General features: G+C 43.8%; 1 protein-coding gene across 2 annotated transcripts in view; it reads left to right on the forward strand.

The window, feature by feature from the left end:
• The window catches only part of LOC124551545, a 141,840-nt gene that overhangs the window by 71,332 nt on the left and 51,082 nt on the right, over nucleotides 1-19,426 (forward strand). For both annotated transcript variants that reach the window (XM_047126450.1, XM_047126451.1), the window contains one exon: nucleotides 1,725-1,904. In XM_047126450.1, coding sequence (XP_046982406.1) covers nucleotides 1,725-1,904 — 180 coding nt within the window. The remainder of the gene's footprint in view (nucleotides 1-1,724; nucleotides 1,905-19,426) is intronic.

A 19,426-nucleotide genomic window follows, 5' to 3' on the forward strand; every position in this document is an offset into this window, starting at 1 on the left:
TAGAACCGCACGGCCACTCCGGCCGGCATTGTTCCTCTCTGTGAGTAAGTATCCTCATATGTCAGGAAGCATACATTTCTGGACCCATGTTTACTGAGCTTCTTAATCTTGTTTGGATTAGTACTGCCACCTCTGAAAATATTCAACACCTTGTGGATCTACACTACTGGCCATTATAATTGCTACACCGAGAAGAAATATAGATGATAAACGGGTATTCATTGGACAAATATATTATACTAGACCTGACATGTGATTACATTTTCACGCAATTTGGGTGCAAAGCTCCTGAGAAATCAGTACCCAGAACAACCACCTCTGGCCGTAATAACGGCCTTGATAGGCCTGGGCATTGAGTCAAACAGAGCTTGGATGGCGCGTACAAGTACAGCTGCCCATGCAGCTTCAACACGATTCCACAGTTCATCAAGAGTAGTGACTGGCATATTGTGACGAGCCAGTTGCTCGGCCACCATTGACCAGACGTTTTCAGTTGGTGAGAGATCTGGAGAATGTGATGGCCAGGGCAGCAGTCGAACATTTTATGTATCCAGAGAGACCCGTATAGGACCTACAACTTGCGGTCGTGCATTATCCTGCTGAAATGTAGGGTTTGGCACGGATCGAATAAAGGGTAGAGCCACGGGTCGTAACACCTCTGAAATGTAACGTCCACTGTTCAAAGTGCCGCCAATGCGAACAAGAGGTCACCGAGACGTGTAACCAATGGCACCCCATATCATCACGCCGGGTGATACGCCAGTATGGCGATGACGAATACACGCTTCCAATGTGCGTTCCGCGCGATGTCGCAAAACACGGATGCGACCATCATGATGCTGTAAACAGAACCTTGATTCATCCGAAAAAATGACGTTTCGCCATTCGTGCACCCAGGTTCGTCGTTGAGTACACCATCGTAGGCGCTCCTGTCTGTGATGCAGCGTCAAGGGTAACCGCAGTCATGGTCTCCGAGCTGATAGTCCGTGCTGCTGCAAAACGTCGTCGAACTGTTTGGCAGATGGTTGTTGTCTTGCAAACGTCTCCATCTGTTGACTCAGGGATCGAGACGTGGCTGCACGATCCGTTACAGCCATGCGGATAAGATGCCTGTCATCCCGACTGCTAGTGATACGAGGCCGTTGGGATCCAGCACGGCGTTCCGTATTACCGATTCCATATTCTGCTAACAGTCATTGGATCTCGATCAACGCGATTCGCCAGGAAACGCCGGTCAACTGCTGTTTGTGTATGAGAAATCGGTTGGAAACTTTTCTTATGTCAGCAAGTTGTACGTGTCGCCACCGGCGCCAACCTTGTGTGAATGCTCTGAAAAGTAAATCATTTGCATCTCACAGCATCTTCTTCCTGTCGGTTAAATCTCGCGTGTGTAGCACGTCATCTTCGTGGTGTAGCAATTTTGATGGCCAGTAGTGTAGTTGTAGAATACAGAATGGACAAGTTGCAGCTTAGATTGAATCCCATCGTTTTTGTGGTACGCTAATGATGTCTGTTGTGTTGCTTTAAACGAGGGAATGAAGGTAGGGAGTATGCTTAGTGTGTCAACCAGCCTTGCTAGGACTCAGGGCGGCTGTAGGCCCGCCTTGGCGCCATGGCTAGGCGGTCGCTCACTTGTTATGCTTCGTGTTATGCGAGCTTTGGTAGGTGTTTGCCTGTGCCCTGGGAGTGTGCCCCACACCAATCGGCGTGCCGGCGTTTTGCAGGAGACCGCGAACCTGGTGTACTACATGATGGGGGCGGTGGCGGCGCACAAGCTGGTGCTGGCCTTCTGCGTGGGCGTGCAGCTGATCGCGGCGGGCACGCGGCCGCGCTACATCGTCTGCTACGTGCTCACGTTCGCGCTCGTCTCGCCCATCGGCATCGGCGTCGGGCTCGCTCTGGGGGTGAGTAACAGCTGGCGCCTGCTGCGCGCTGTGGCCTGGGCAACGAACATCTCGGTTTGCCCCATCTCAAGGCACCAGCATACGGTCTACTGCAAGACGGAAGCATTGTAGCTGAAATAACGTCCAGCACATACTGATTTATTACTGCCCAGATTGCTTTGCTCTTGATTCTAACTGATAAGTACGTTCAGGAGCTCCAATGGCCAAATACTTCCACGCGTCTGGTCAGTTAGATGATTTCATTGTTGTGCAGAATTTTCTGAGTCATTGCCACTGGTCTGACGCCGACACTGACGCTGTACTGACGGGCCTTATCCTTGGCCCGAGGATGGTGGTGTTCTAGCTTGTTACAGCCTTGCCTCCTGTTCCTTGCTGGGTGTGTGATGGTGTTTCCTCTCTTGATGATCTATCCTGTTTGTCGATGACTCCTGGCTGCCGGCATGCGAACACGCTAGACTGGTCGTGCCATTATTTGAGATCTGATAAAAATATAGGTCCCATACTTTTACAGCAGATAGTGTTGATCAAAAGTTAAAACAAACAACCGTCTAAGACATGAAGAGTGATGGAAATATCATATGTTCTAAGTGCCATTCTTTCTACAAACACCATTTTCAGTGCAGTTGTTTTCTTGGTTGCATGTCCCTAGACTTCTTCCAAGTGCCAAAACATGGCCATTGTCGGGTGTTCATTGGTCGTCATGGCAGCCACTGCTTCGCTCATGAGTTCCAAATACCCTGCATCAAGGTCTTCTCTACTTAGTTGGTTCACAGTTTGTGTGGTACACAGAGTGCATGTGAGGTAATATTTGTTTCAAAAAAACATCTTTATAATGGAAAAGGATAATTTGCATTTCAAAAACAGTAAAACTATGTGTAGAAGTCAAGTACCAAAACAACTTGTGTCTAGAAAATTTTGTGTAAAAGCCATTTCTCCCTCAACAATACAGGGAGTTCAACATCTGATCCTCTGTTGACTACACTTTTACCACTTACAACAATACTGCCGTATTTCTGTACTGCACTCATGTTACCACAAATAAAACCTTGTGCCTCGATGTTAATGGCACTTAGAACCAGTCAATTCCCTGGTATGCACCTAGAAAATTCTTAATAAATTATTTATTTTCTGATTTGACTCATTATTTATTTCAGTGATGAGGTTAGCAGCATATTTCTGTGATGTGTTTTGGTTCTCTGTACAAATGTGACATATGGCACTTAAAATATTTGACATTTCCACTCACCATATAGCGGAAATGCTGAGTCGCAGGTAGGCAAAACTAGAAACTGTAAAACAACTAAACTTTTGGCCAAAAAAGTCTTCCTCAGAATTAGTCAACATACACACTTATACAGGCTTGAGTCTGGCCTTGACAGCTAGAGACTGCTGTCACATGTGTGAGTTGCATTGCATTTGTGTGTGTGTGTGTGTGTGTGTGTGTGTGTGTGTGTGTGTGTGTGTGTGTGTGTGTGTTTGTTGTTTAATTCCGATGAAGGCCTTTTTGGCCAAAAGTTGACTTGTTTGACAATCTTTTTGTTGTGCCGTCTGTGACTCAGCATCTCCACTATACTTTTCATAATATTGTCATTCTCCCATCCTGGATTTGCCATTCTTTGACGTTTTCACTCCTCATATGCCTGTAAAAACAAAAACGTTTTGAATTATTTTCCACTTGGTATTTCACCAGTCATCTGCCTCTGTTTATTTTTTTCTTTTTATTCCTTTACAAAATTTTATGTCAGATATAAAACACACAATTACATTAGTGTAACAGAAAACAATTTTATTTTATCACTACTTATGTATTTTGTTAACACATTCTCACGTCAGTTTTCAGTATCGAAATTGAGAGAGTGCGTATTCTACTCACCTTGTTTGTCTCCTTTTGGAAGGTAGTCTATAAACACACTTCCTTTGCAGCATCTCTTTTTGACTGGAATTGGCCTTTTTTTCTTTTATGCCCAATTATTTTAGAATTTGATAACTTGATGTGACACTACTGGATTTTGTTCCAGGTTCTGGTCCTTGTCTAGCACACACATTTTATCTGTCACAGAACTGCAAAACAGTGCACATTTCTGTGTATAATGAAATATTCACTTTAGGAACAACCCCTATGCGATAGCTAAACCTCCTTTCTGCAGTATTCTTTCTCCCAGAGGTATGCAGGAAAGATTTTGTAGATTGGAAAGCAGAAGACAGGTACTACACCAGAGCTGAAGCTGTGAAGGCTGAACATGTGCCATATTAGGGTTGCTCATTTGGTAGGACGAATGGCTGCAAATCTGGTACACAATTTTAATCTGCCACAATATTTCATGTAGTCTGTGGCTGCTACATGTTCTTACTCATATCTCATCCCATTACTCAAAAAATCACCATATGTGTTAGCTTCACCCTCTATCATTAATTAGTAACACCATGAGTAATGTGAGCCATAAATTTATTGTTTTTGTTAAGTCTTTCAGGGAGTTCAAATAATTTTGACTATTAGTGTGGAACTACTTTTCCTACAGTATGTACTGAATGGTGAACCATGCTTACTCTCTTCCAGAAATGTCAATAGCCAATCTTTCAGAAAGTTTCAATGTTGCGGTATTTCACACTGTGCAACCTGTTTTACTGAGTTCTCAACTGAACTTTCCTGCTGGTTACCATATCATTTGATATTCACCTTCACTCCATTCTCTTTTTCTCTCCACTGTGCTTGATCCACTAACAAGTAATAATATGTTTTGAGATGTCAAGTATAATTCTCTCTCAGATTTATGGCAATAGCTGTCAGAGAGATTACAACTTCTGTTAACAGTAGCCTCAATAGCTGTCATTCCTTTAGTTGTGTATTGATACTGTAACAGATAACATGACTAGTAAGTCTATATTTTTCACATAACTCTGTTATCGGTCATTTGCTGGATCACATGAAGTCTGAATGAACTTATAATCTTACTTTTATAATACTGTAATTCATTGTAGATGTTAGCAGATGGAACTTCACATTTACAAAAATAAAAAAGCAATAGTATTGTCATTCAGGCTTGGAATTAAAATAGGGAATGGATACAAAAACCAAGTTTTTGCTGAGACAGGTTGCAAGCTAGAATTTTTTCTCAAATTCTTTCTTGCAAAATGGCTTAGTGAGATACAGGATTAATCAATTGAATCACAGGTGTGTCCATGTCGATAAGGTACTGCCCCTATTGCTTCAGTTCAGAACATCATCAGGAGAGAAGATCCATCTGAGGTAGTGTGTAACCGTGATGCATTCAGATCTGTACATGTTGTTGGCAGTCAGTCAGTGGATGGGCAGGGCTAACGAGATGACTGCCGTGTCCTGTGGACCAGACATGTAGTGTTCTTGGTCTCTGCATGAGACAGCATTCAAAGAACTAGTGTTCTCTCACAGAATCAGCAAGAGTTCAACACGTAAGCCATTAATGTGAAAACAAGAGGCATAATTATTGGAGGAGGGAGAGGAAAGACAATTAAAGGTGCACATGATTAATCAGTGTTGCCTGTATGAGGGAAGGAACTACAGTTTGTGGTGGACAGGATTGTAAAAGAGTAGTGAATGCGAATAAATATGGGAAAGGCCAAAATGATGACAGTCAGCAAATGTGAAGGCTGTGTCAAAATATCATTGGAAGGGAAGACTTTGAAATAAGTAAAATCTTTTGGTACTGTGGAAGTTTAGTGTCAGAAAATGAAACTTATCACAAGGTGCAAAGTTTTGTAGTGTGTACAAATCATTGATGAAGTCAAAGTGGAGACAAGTTACACAGACTTGGTCATCTTATTTGTTATACTGCCCAATCGCAAGACAAAAGCTGTCTCACCTATAGATCTTGTGTCACCTGATCGTGGCAGTGCTAGAGTTTTTACCTGACAGCAGGTAACCCAGCCAGAAATGTGTTATATGTAATAAGGGACAATGGGAAGGCCAAGAACTCAGACAAGCATTAAATCAGTGGAATATTCATGTAGTGAATGACCTTTACGCAAAAACAATTTTAATGCGAGGTAGCTTGCTACAGCATGGGGTGATACTAATACAAAATTCGGGTTTACTCATTGGATAGCAAATCATCCGTAGGGAATAAAAGTGACAAAGGACATAGAATCAAACAAAAAATAATTGTTTGCCCATTACCTAGACATTCCTAACTGGTGGAATGTGAAGAAATGTATGCAAGGTGTTGTCGTTGACCATGAGAGACAAGAGATTTGAATACAACGGGCAGTAAACACAGCAACTTTTAGCCCATTTGCATCTGTGAATGATGTGCAAGCAGTTTGCAGAGTCCACATCATTGCAGCAGGCGAAGGAACCTTGTTCGTACTCTTGGGGCACGAGCAGAATTCTACAGGTGTGATTTTACACTAGACTGATTGCAAAATAATGGAAACCAGTTAATGTTAATCAAAGATGGCGGCTACTGAACAACATTGGCGTGAATCTGCCGCTGACTGGGCTCCGTTTGAAGTCTGCATAAGACTGAGGTCGCAGAACAGTTCTCTGTAGTTTTATTGTCTCAGAGTTAACACAGTAGAGCGCCTGCCTACTCTGGACAAAAACAGTTCCTATAGCCATCCTTTCCGCGGGGGTGGGAACTGAGGGAAAAAAGTAATGCAATGGCTGTGCCTTTTATCAGTTTACCCAATCTTGTGCCTTTCTGAAACGAGCTTTGGATGATATTAACACTCTAACTACCAATTTTATTTCAAAACATTAACGGTTGGTTAGTTTAATTAATGTCTTGGAAGTAACAACATGAGAAGAACGTTTGCCCCTGAATCGTTCTCCAAGGGGGTTGGAAGGAGGGGCGGGGTGCAAGACGAAAGTACCCCCAGGGTTTCAGAGAATGGCTGCACAAAAACTACAAGATATACTGAGAACAGACACACATCAGTGGACAGGGTATCTCTACAAGTCTGAAATTCACACCCAAAGTGCTCAATATGGGCTTCGTTTGTACTGTCGCAAGTGTCATTGTCTGGGAACGCGCGAAGACCGGCCGCTCTGCGAATCTGTTAATTAGGTTGCCTATATGCAAGTGCGAACTAGTTCGATATGACAATACGGAGACAAAGACTAACAATGAAACTTGAGGACAGCACAACCTACAGGTGCAGTATGTAATTGTAAGAATTTTGCTAACCATTAGTAGGCCTCCCTTTACCAATGGGACAGTGATACGTAACAATAACATGCAGCAGTTCTCCGATAACCTATCGTGGGACACATGCGCCCATGGCAGTCAAAGCCTGAAAACTGTTTCATCCTGGCCATCTGAAGGTCCTGCATCTAAGGCAATACATCGGTTGGTTCCGAAGGTCGAAAAAAAAAGATATTACACTGTCATTTGCTTTTACGGTTTCCGACTAGTTAAAAATCCACGTAATCGGCCAGTGATTATTATAATTGGATTTGTAATTTTGCTCCCGTTATGAGTCCATGGTAGGTAATATTAATATTCAGTTACTTAGGTGTTCGTCTTTTGTAAGGGACTAGACGACGCAGCTTACGAGGCCTCTCCGCGTGTAGATGATGCAATGCGGAAGAGTCAGAGGTTTATAGTTCGTTGTCAGTAAAAAGAGAATTGTAATGAAATTTACAAACAGATTCGCTAAGCGTTCTGTCTGATGTTTAGTATTGTATGACAGCGAGCCATGGATATTTAAACAGAAAGAGGAAAAATACTTGGACAGTTTTGAAATGAGGTTGTGGGGAAAAAGTTGAAATCAAAGTGGACTTACAGAAAGACTTCTAGGAATAAGAGAGGAAAGACAACTAGTGGCAATGATGAGGATGAAGAAAACTTCTCGTCTCAGACGTGTATTGCAAAGAATTTGCTTGTAGCGGAATGTCATCGAGGGAACGATTACAAGAAACAGGAGACGAAGATGACTTCAACGTTGGACGAAATTGGCGGCAGAGTAAGGAAGAATACCAGGACAGTGGCAAGTGGAGGGGGTCCACTGATACATCTACATCTACGTGATTACTCTACACAATAAAGTGCTGGCAGAGGATTCAATGAACCACCTTCATGCTGTCTCTCTACCGTTCCACTATCGAACGGCACGCGAGAAAAACGAGCGCTTACATTTTTCCGTGCGAGCCCTGATTTCTCTTATTTTATCGTGATGATCATTTCTCCCTATGTAGGTGGGTGCCAACAGAATGTTTTCGCAATCGGAGGAGAAAACTGGTGATTGAAATCTCATGAGAAAATTCCGTCGCAACGAAAAACGCCTTTGTTTTAATGATTGCCACTCCATTTCACGTATCATGTCAGTGACACTATCTCCCCTATTCCGCGATAATACAAAACGAGCTGCCCTTCTTTATACTTTTTCGATGTCATCCATCAGTCCCACCAAATGCGGATCCCACACCGCACAGCAGTACTCCAGAATAGGGCGGACAAGCGTGGTGTAAGCAGTCTCTTGAGTAGACCTGTTGCACCTTCTAAGTGTTCTGCCAATGAATCGCAGTCTTTGGTTTGCTCTACCCACAGTATTATCTATGTGATCGTTCCAATGTAGCGTATTTGTAATTGTAATCCCTAAGTATTTAGTTGAATTTACAGCCCTCAGATTTGTGTGACTTATCGCGTTATCGAAATTTAGCTGATTTCTTTTTGTACTTATGTGAATAACTTCGCACTTTTTTTGTATTCAGGGTTGTAAGATACGTACACCGAAAAAGAAGATGTGCTGCACCAGTTAACACACATTGTCTCAAGCAGACGCTAAGCTTTTTGCCAAATAATAACTGATTTACGACTCTGCTGAATCAGCTGGCCATAGTTACGTGGTTTTTAGCAAACAGATCACAGCATGTTCTTATCAATGGAGAGACGTCTACAGACGTTAAAGTAACCTCTGGCGTGCCACAGGGGAGTGTTATGGAACCATTGGTTTTCACAATATATGTAAATGACCTATTAGATAGTGTCGGAAGTTCATGCGGCTTTTCGCGGATGATGCTGTAGTATACAGAGAAGTTGCAGCATTAGAAAATTGTAGCGAAATGCAGGAAGATCTGCAGCGGATAGGCACTTGTTGCAGGGAGTGGCAACTGACCCTTAACATAGACAAATGTAATGTATTGCGAATACATAGAAAGAAGGATCCTTTATTGTATGATTATATGATAGCGGAACAAACACTGGTAGCAGTTACTTCTGTAAAATATCTGGGAGTATGCGTGCGGAACGATTTGAAGTGGAATGATCATAGAAAATTAATTGTTGGTAAAGCGGGTACCAGGTTGAGATTCATTGGGAGAGTCCTTAGAAAATGTAGCCCATCAACAAAGGAGGTGGCTTACAAAACACTCGTTCGACCTATACTTGAGTATTGCTCATCAGTGTGGGATCCGTACGAGATCGGGTTGACGGAGGAGATAGAGAAGATCCAAAGAAGAGCGGCGCGTTTCGTCACAGGGTTATTTGGTAACCGTGATAGCGTTACGGAGATGTTTAACAAACTCGAGTGGCAGACTCTGCAAGAGAGGCGCTCTGCATCGCGGTGTAGCTTGCTCGCCAGGTTTCGAGAGGGTGCGTTTCTGGATGAGGTATCGAATATATTACTTCCCCTTACTTATACCTCCCGAGGAGATCACGAATGTAAAATTAGAGAGATTAGAGCGCGCACGGAGGCTTTCAGACAGTCGTTCTTCCCGCGAACCATACGCGACTGGAACAGGAAAGGGAGGTAATGACAGTGGCACGTAAAGTGCCCTCCGCCACACACCGTTGGGTGGCTTGCGGACTATAAATGTAAATGTAAATACATTGTATTGTTTGTTCACCGACATATGCTACTGGCACTCTCTGGAATCGTTAACCTTCAATCGTCGAGTGTACAGAAGAGCAGAGCGTTGCGGACAAGTAACGCTGGCGGTTAGTGCCACAGGCCGCAGTTCCTTGTTTTTAAGATTGAGTTGTTGGCGCCAACCCCGTGGTGCTCCCGCCAATTGTTCCTCGGAGCGGGCAGCGCCTGCCCCGGTGACAGGGCGTTCCCAGTACACGCCTGGACGGGAACTCGTGGTCGCCTTTCTCCCGTTCCGGCTGCAGCTGCGCTGACTCGGCAACCCTGAGACTACCGTTGTGTTTACAAAGGAGCCAGCTGGCTGTTGAGCAAAGTGGTGCAAGCCGCGGCTACTTAACGCCCGTACTTGGACGCCCTGCCCGCGCCCACGATCCGCCAACTCAAATAGCAGGCACTGTACTATTAAAGCCACTTTCACGCGAGCTACTGTAGAGTGCTTGTGGCAAGGTCGTCTACCGCAGCGTCCCTGGCGTTTCATTTCTGTGCCGAGTCTCGCACGATACGAGTTTACATACCAGCGACAAAACTGCGTGTGTTCAAAAATGGTTCAACTGGCTCTGAGCACTATGGGACTTAACATCTATGGTCATCAGTCCCCTAGAACTTAGAACTACTTAAACCTAACTAACCTAAGGACATCACACGCATCCATGCCCGAGGCAGGATTCGAACCTGCGACCGTAGCGGTCGTGCGGTTCCAATCTGTATACTGAGAAAGCAGTAAAGGAAACAAAAGAAAAATTCGGAGTAGGTATTAAAATCCATGGAGAAGAAATAAAAAACACAACACCCAGCCATCACGAGGCAGAGAAAATCCCTGACGCCGCCGGGAATCGAACCCGAGCGTGGGAAGCCAGAACGCTACCGCACGACCACGAGATGCGGGCTGCGTGTGTTGTTAGACCTTTCTGCTGTATCTTCGTTGAACCATTACGGAACGTGGGACGACGGCTAGCATCAACTTCTTGATGCAATAATTTACCAACAGCCGTATGATTTACAGAAGTTTATTTTATTTTATTAACTTCTATGTGCTACCAGTTTCGGCATTACATTGTTGCCATCTTCAGACCCCCCTCGTCATAGTCGTAAAATCGCTATACACGGAGGGAGCCATATAACTGGATCCGTGAATCAATCGTCCTGCAACAACTCTTGGTGGCCAGGCGACACAGTCTCTAGAGCAAACGAGCTAACGAACGGAAGGATTGAAAGGCGACTTCTGTATCTAACATAGCGAGGAAAAGGCACCGACTGACAGTGAAGTCATTTAACACGTTGATGCACTAAAACTTCCGGGCAGATTAACACTGCGTGCCAGACCGGGACAGACCATGGCATACTCCGCTGCAGAGAGAAAGGTTCATCCTCGAACGAATCCCCTAGGCTGTGGATAAGCCAGTTCTCGGCTACATATTTTTTTCCAAGCGTGCTAGTCCCGAAAGAAATGCCGGAGAACTTTCGTGCAGTTTGTGGAGTAGCTGAGGGTAGCAGATACTGGCTGAATTCTACGTGTGAGAGTGGGTCGTCATTCCTGTCTAGATAGTTCAGTCGGTACAGCATTTGCCCCGCGAAAGGCAAAAGTAGCGGGTTCGTTTCCCGGTCTGCCGGTCTGGTACACAGTCTTAATCTGCTACGATGTTTCAGATCAGCGCACACTCCGCTGCGTATATATATATATATATATATATATATATATATATATATATATATATATATATATATATATATATATATAACCATTGTGAAAAAGTGAGGGCTATTCGCGAACAGTAAAAAGATTCAGGCTAGTAAGTATTAGGAGAGACAAATATATCAGCTAACAGACTAAATTGGAAGGCGTAATTATTCCCGCAGTGAAAACGAAGTGTGGGTGACGGAGGCATGCAGCCAGGTGGATGAACGGTTGATGAACGAAGACGGTTCTGTGTGTATTGTAAAACATAAGATAATAAAAGAAAACGCAACACGGAGACGACGGCGTAATGGAAGAGGGCTGATGATACTATGGAACTTGCATGATACTCGCGGATGCGTAAAGCTGTTGAACGTAAAGCATGTCGAAATCCAGTTTTTTATCCATATCAAATGGCTAACGACGATGCCTACTTAATTTATGTACACTTTCATCCTTTGATACCTCTATTCTTCGGGAAAGGTCCTCAACTTTAGAGGCTGTGCCTTGTCAGTGCTACCATCCTTCTCTATTTTATGCTGCTCTCTTAATTTCTTGGTCGTTTTCAGTTCTTGTTGCCTCCGATATTATTTTATGCGTACAATTCCTTGCGGTACGACGCAAAGTTTTTCCTTCGGACATATTCGTTACATTTCTTTTATGATTGACTAAAAAACAAAAGGTTTTGCGTTCCACTTCGGTATTGGCAAGATGCTCCTTTTCTGCCACATTCCTCCACTGGATTTATTAACTGTTGAGCTGGTCCCCGTTCTTTAACAGCAACCTGAAATAAAACTGGGGCAAGGGCTTCTGCGGAGGCAGGGCCCGTTCTCAAGTTGAGGCGCCGTCTTTATCAGCGGCGTTACGGTCACAAGCTACGCATCTCTGACGCCATAAATATAAATTCACAATGTGGGGAGATACTGTATCTAAATGTAACACTTGAGGTGGGCAGTAAAGAGCTGCAAATCACAGCGACTGCACAGAAATCTGGACATTTAACTGGCGGATTTTGACGCTATCTTAAAAGATATAAGAGCTGATTCTGTCGTGATAACACCATTGTCAGAAGCTCGAATTCGATCGTCGTCTTCTCTTGCATAAGAGACTTTAAAATGTGACACAGTTTAAAGCTTCTGGATGCCTCTGTAAGGGGAAATCAACGGGCCGGCCTGCAGTGAGCGAAGAAACGGTTGAACGCGTGCTGGCAAGTTTCACGCGTAGGCCGCGGAAGTCGACGAATAAAGCAAGCAGGGAGCTAAACGTACCACAGCCGACGGTTTGGAAAATCTTACGGAAAAGGCTAAAGCAGAAGCCTTACCGTTTACAATTGCTACAAGCCCTGACACCCGATGACAAAGTCAAACGCTTTGAATTTTCGGCGCGGTTGCAACAGCTCATGGAAGAGGATGCGTTCAGTGCGAAACTTGTTTTCAGTGATGAAGCAACATTTTTTCTTAATGGTGAAGTGAACAGACACAATGTGCGAATCTGGGCGGTAGAGAATCCTCACGCATTCGTGCAGCAAATTCGCAATTCATCAAAAGTTAACGTGTTTTGTGCAATCTCACGGTTTAAAGTTTACGGCCCCTTTTTCTTCTGCGAAAAAAACGTTACAGGACACGTGTATCTGGACATGCTGGAAAATTGGCTCATGCCACAACTGGAGACCGACAGCGCCGACTTCATCTTTCAACAGGATGGTGCTCCACCGCACTTCCATCATGATGTTCGGCATTTCTTAAACAGGAGATTGGAAAACCGATGGATCGGTCGTGCTGGAGATCATGATCAGCAATTCATGTCATGGCCTCCACGCTCTCCCGACTTAACCCCATGCGATTTCTTTCTGTGGGGTTATGTGAAAGATTCAGTGTTTAAACCTCCTCTACCAAGAAACGTGCCAGAACTGCGAGCTCGCATCAACGATGCTTTCGAACTCATTGATGGGGACATGCTGCGCCGAGTGTGGGAGGAACTTGATTATCGGCTTGATGTCTGCCGAGTCACTAAAGGGGCACATATCGAACATTTGTGAATGCCTAAAAAAACTTTTTGAGTTTTTGTATGTGTGTGCAAAGCATTGTGAAAATATCTCAAATAATAAACTTATTGTAGAGCTGTGAAATCGCTTCAATCATTTGTAATAACCCTGTACATATGAGTTTTGTCTGGAATTGCTCAATTTAGGCAAGTGTAATGTGCTGCAAATACGTAGAAAGAAAGATTCTTTATCATTTAGCTACAATATAGCAGGTCAACAACTGGAAGCAGTTAACTCCATAAATTATCTGGGAGTAGGCATTAGGAGTCATTTAAAATGGAATAGTCATATAAAGTTGATCGTCGGTAAAGCAGATGCCAGACTGAGATTCATTGGAAGAATACTAAGGAAATGCAATCCGAAAACAAAGGAAGTAGGTTAAAGTAGACTTGTTCGCCCACTGCTTGAATATTGCTCACCAGCTTGGGATCCGTACCAGATAGGGTTGATAGAAGAGATACATAAGATCCAACGGAGAGCGGCGCGCTTCGTTACAGGATCATTTAGTAATCGCGAAAGCGTTACGGAAATGATAGATAAACTTCAGTGGAAGACTCTGCAGGAGAGACGCTCAGTAGCTCGGTACGGGCTTTTGTTAAGGTTTCGAGAACATACTTTCACCGAGGAGTCAAGCAGTATATTGCTCCCTCCCACGTATATCGCGCGAAGAGACCATGAGGATAAAATCAGAGAGATTAGAGCCCACACAGAGGCATACCGACAATCTTTCTTTCCACGAATAATACGAGACTGGAATAGAAGGAAGAACCGATTGAGGTGCTCAAGATGCCCTCCGCCACACACCGTCAGGTGGCTTGCGGAGTATGGATGTAGATGTAGATGTTCCAGAGCTATCTTGGAAAACACACACACTCATATACAGGGGGTGGACAAAAATATGGAAACACTGTGAGAAATGTACGCTTGAAAATAAATGCAGGTGCCAGGGAAGCCTGCAGGCTGGGCTGTCATATTTGATTACGAACGGCCCCTGCGCAAAGTCGTCAAGCCGGCCGGTGTGGCCGAGCGGTTCTAGGCACTTCAGTGCGGAACCGGGCGACCGCTACGGTCGCAAGTTGGAATCCTACCTCGGGCATTGATGTGTGTGATGTCCTTAGGTTAGTTAGGTTTAAGTAGTTCTAAGTTCTAGGGGACTGATTACCTCAGAAGTTAAGTCCCATAGTACTCAGAGCCATTGAACCATTTTTTTGAACCAAAGTCGTCAATACGATGCATGTGTCAGTCGCGGTCAGAACAGTGTTCTGTGTGGTTGTGAAACCGTTATATCGGAGCTCCTTAACCAAAGGACCCAAAGTATAAATTTAAATCTTGCGAAGTCTTTTCTGAAGGTGGTAGTCTGTAATGTCTGTAATGTAGCCCTTGTATGGAAATGAAACATGGGCGATAAACAGTACAGACAAGAAGAGAAGTGGAGGTTTTGAAATGTGGTTAAGATAAGCGGCGTAATCGGATAACTAATGTCAGGGTGCTCAATCGAACTGGGGAGAAAAGAAATTCGTGGCAAAACATGATTAAATGAGAAATCGGTTGATAGGACATATCATGACGGAGCAAGGAACCGTCAGTTTGGTACTGAAGGGAGGTGTATGTGATTTTTTTTTGGGGGGGGGCGGAGGGGGAAATTTGAGAGATGAGACCAAGACACTTTGCAATGAAGAACCACTACAACCACAGACATACGACGCTATTATTCAAGTCGTTATAAATTAATATCCCAGATCAGGCCCAGGATCCACGGTATCGAACAAACCAGTGTATAATGACGTCATTGTATGCTTTTTGAGAGGAATGTTAGCATGTCAACTACCCGTCCGTTTATGCCGGATTTTTCAAGCCAGAGCCGCTGTTTCACCTTCGAGAAACTCCTCAGTTATCGTCACAAGGCTGACTGATCGTGCTGTAGTTCTACGTAAATGGAAAAAGTCTGGAAACTGGTGCCAGTGAGACCCGCTGAGAAGGGATTCGGAGCCACTTTGATATGCGTCAAGGATTCGAGAACCAACCTCCAAATCTCCCGCGCCTTCCGCCCCCTGCCTCTTTCCTCGTGCTCACCATTTCATGGCAATCGGGTATAGAATGAGCTAAGCCCTAACCCGCTCCTCTGGATTAGTCCGGGTCCGTCGGCTGGCTACGCGAGTGTAATCGCTGAGTAAGCACGCTGGCGCTTCATACCAGCCTTTACGGTCGACGCCCCCCATTTCCTTTGCTTACCCGTCCGTTTTACAGCCGCCAGCGCTCCCGTTACGACGCAAACGCTGGTTTATGAGCGCGGCCCTCACTCTGCGCCATCTATCAATGCCAACTGTATTTGGTACTTTCTGGGAGCAGGGAACTCTACTGGGCGGTTTTCTCGTATTCGTTCGAAATTTCGGCCCTGTTCCAACTAATACAGATAATATTCGTGAGAAATGATGCGGGAGTCCCTCTCGTTGTTCATTACATCCTAAGGAAATGCAATCCGAAAACAAAGGAAGTAGGTTACAGTACACTTGTTCGCCCACTGCTTGAATATTGCTCATCAGCTTGGGATCCGTACCAGATAGGGTTGATAGAAGAGATACAGAAGATCCAACGGAGAGCGGCGCGCTTCGTTACAGGATCATTTAGTAATCGCGAAAGCGTTACGGAAATGATAGATAAACTTCAATGGAAGACTCTGCAGGAGAGACGCTTAGTAGCTCGGTACGGGCTTTTGTTGAAGTTTCGAGAACATACCTTCACCGAGGAGTCAAGCAGTATATTGCTCCCTCCTACGTATATCTCGCGAAGAGACCACGAGGATAAAATAAGAGAGATTAGAGCCCACACAGAGGCATACCGACAATCTTTCTTTCCACGAACAATACGAGACTGGAATAGAAGGGAGAACTGAAAGAGGTACTCAAAGTACCCTCCGCCACACACCGTCAGGTGGATTGCGGAGTGTGGATGTAGATGGAGAATAACGCTACTGAAATTCGAGCCTTTCAGAGATGAACATTTTCTCGAAGTCCTGGTTCCACACATTTAATGCGAATAATCGTCAGCATAAGACGTATTAATTGAACGTTCCCTAACCATCTTCACCAACCACACTATGAAACGGGGAAGGTGAGGTAAGTGGTCAGAGAGGATGCGAGGGGGCGGAAGTGGCCACTGCCTATGTTTTGCCCTAAACAGCGTTGCTGCCTGCCCAGAAGGGATCACATCAGTTCTTGTATACACCAGTATCGTTGTCAGTGAGTTTCACAGAGGAAGCTTGTTCCGTTATTTTCAAGTAAATATTTTCAGGCAAGTCATTTGTATTATTCTTGTTACCTCATTTAAACTTAGAGCAACACTTGTTTGCAATATCAGTGTGTAAACACTGTTTTCGGTGTGAAAATGTGGTTCCTTGTTGTTTCTTTCGCTTTGATAGTTTCATTTATGAACCATTAATGGCTGACATGGCATCCTATCGGGAAAAAATGGCCACGCTACTCGTTGGGTAAAGTGGCCGAGTCAGGCATTTTTTGCAAAAGTTTATTTTCAATTTCTTTACCCCTTTGAGAGTTTGTTACTTAAATGCATCACACATAATACTACAGACCGATTTCTAAATCCTATTACATTCAAATTACCCATCGTTGCACCCCTTTGTGGCGATTTTGAATGAATAAATTAATGTTATTTAAAACTACAAAACCACCTCTGTCCTCTTATATTTCCCGTAACACAAAAAAACTGATTGAAAACGGTCTGATTTAGCTACTTGGTATTCTTTGAGATACTAGAGCATCATGGTGCGTAGAAAATACGTCCAGAAACCGAAGCAACAAACATGTGACCGCGTTGCGATGGAAAATGCGACTGGGTCGCTAAATAATGATTAGATGCGTTTTTCTATAGCAGGAAAGCAATTTCAGGTTCCATGTAATACGCTGAGAAGAAGAGCTCTGGGAAAAATAGAGATGCTGTAGGTGGTAAAAAAGATTGCGTGAAACTTATGAAGCGTGTTCGATAAAGAACAAGAATAAGAAGGTCAAGAACACCAGAGTGTTTCCACTTACAGGAAGACGCCCAGCTGATATGGCATTACTTCAGCTGAAAGAGGATTGATGTCCACTTTCGGAGTATGTATGTCTGCAATGGCCACTTTGCGCTTTTGGTTTCGGAAAACTGGCGCCTACGTAATGTTCATTCTGTTCACTATGTATTTTTTTACTTGCAAATATTTAGAGTGATCCTTATGATGTATAAATTCAGAATATGCAGAGGACGACTTTGGTGAAAATTCAGTTTCCCTTAGAGTGGCCACTTTACACCACCATCCCTTACACATTACTTGAATGTAATAGTATAAGAGATATAAATCACAGTTTCTTCTCATACGAGGAGCGTCGGAAAAGTTTGGTATATAGAATTAGAAAGAATTAGAAAATAAAAGAAACAAGAGTTACAAACAAAGTGCCTTTACTGAACTTCAAACTAATCACTATCAGCTGCGGTTGTAAAGCTGTTGGAAAGTGTCAGCAAAATGTTCTTGGGGAATCGCTCGAAACACCGTGGTCATGCGTTGTTGGATATTCGCATCATTACAGGAGATGATATCTGGTGCTACAAATACGATCCTATGACCAGGCGACTGTCAGTGGCATGTGTGCATTGCCTCCCCACTTCTCCCCCCCCCCCCCGCCCCCCTCCCCCACTCCACCCACAGATAGAAATTCGTGGTGGATCGAGCCATTGCTATCGAAAAAGGCTATCAACATCTTATTAATCTAGAATTTTGTCAGGCGAATTTTTTTGGTAGATGGAGAAGACGATGAACATCATGCCATTGACTGTCAACAAAGTTCAAATGTGTGTGAAATTTTATGGGACTTAATTGCTAAGGTCACCAGTCCCTAAGCTTACACACTACTTAACCTAAATTATCCTAGGGACAAACACACACATACGGGATACTCTACCTGTGCTGCTAGAACATGTGCGTTTACAAGTACGACACAACATGTGGTTCATGCGCGATGGAGCTCCTGCACATTTCAGTCGAAGTGTTCGTACGCTTCTCAACAACAGATTCGGCGACCGATGGATTGGTAGGGGCGGACCAATTTCATGGCCTCCACGCTCTCCTGACCTCAAACCTCTTGACTTCCATTTGTGGGGGCATTTGAAAGCTCTTGTCTACGCAACCCCGGTAACAAATGCAGAGACTCTTCGTGCTCGTATTGTGGACGGCTGTGATACAATACGCCATTTCCCAGGGCTGCATTAGCGCATCAGGGATTCCATGTGACGGAGGGTGGATGCATGTATCCTCGCTGACGGAGGACATTTTGAACATTTGCTGTAACAAAGTGTTTGAAGTCACCCTGGTACGTTCTGTTGCTGAGTGTTTCCATTCCATGATTAATGTGATTTGAAGAGAAGTAATAAAATGAGCTTTAACATGGAAAGTAAGCGTTTCCGGACACATCTCCACATAACATATTTTCTTTCTTTGTGTGTGAGGAATGTTTCCTGAAAGTTTGGCCGTACCTTTTTGTAACACACTGTATATATATATACACACACACACAAATCAGTTGGTTCTACTGAGAAATTCATCAGTGGAGTAGAAGGAGTTGGCCACAAATAAATCCTTTAGGCTTCTCTTAAACTGAATTTCATTGGTTGTTAAGCTTTTTATGGCTGCTGGCAAGTAATTGAAAATGTGTATTCCTGAATAATGCACACCTTTTTGTACAAGACTAAGTGACTTTAAATCCTTGTGAAGATTATTCTTATTTCTAGTATGGATTCCAAGAGTTGAGCTGTTGGTTTGAAAAAGTGATATATCTTTAATGACAAATTTCATTAAAGAATAAATATATTGGGAAGTAGTAGTTAGTATCCCTAGTTCCCTAAAAAGGCTTCTGCAGGATGTTCTTGAGTTCACACCACATGTAACTCTTACTGCACGTTTTTGTGCCCGGA

The sequence above is a fragment of the Schistocerca americana genome, chromosome 1, assembly GCF_021461395.2.
Source record: "Schistocerca americana isolate TAMUIC-IGC-003095 chromosome 1, iqSchAmer2.1, whole genome shotgun sequence".
NCBI lineage: Eukaryota > Metazoa > Arthropoda > Insecta > Orthoptera > Acrididae > Schistocerca > Schistocerca americana.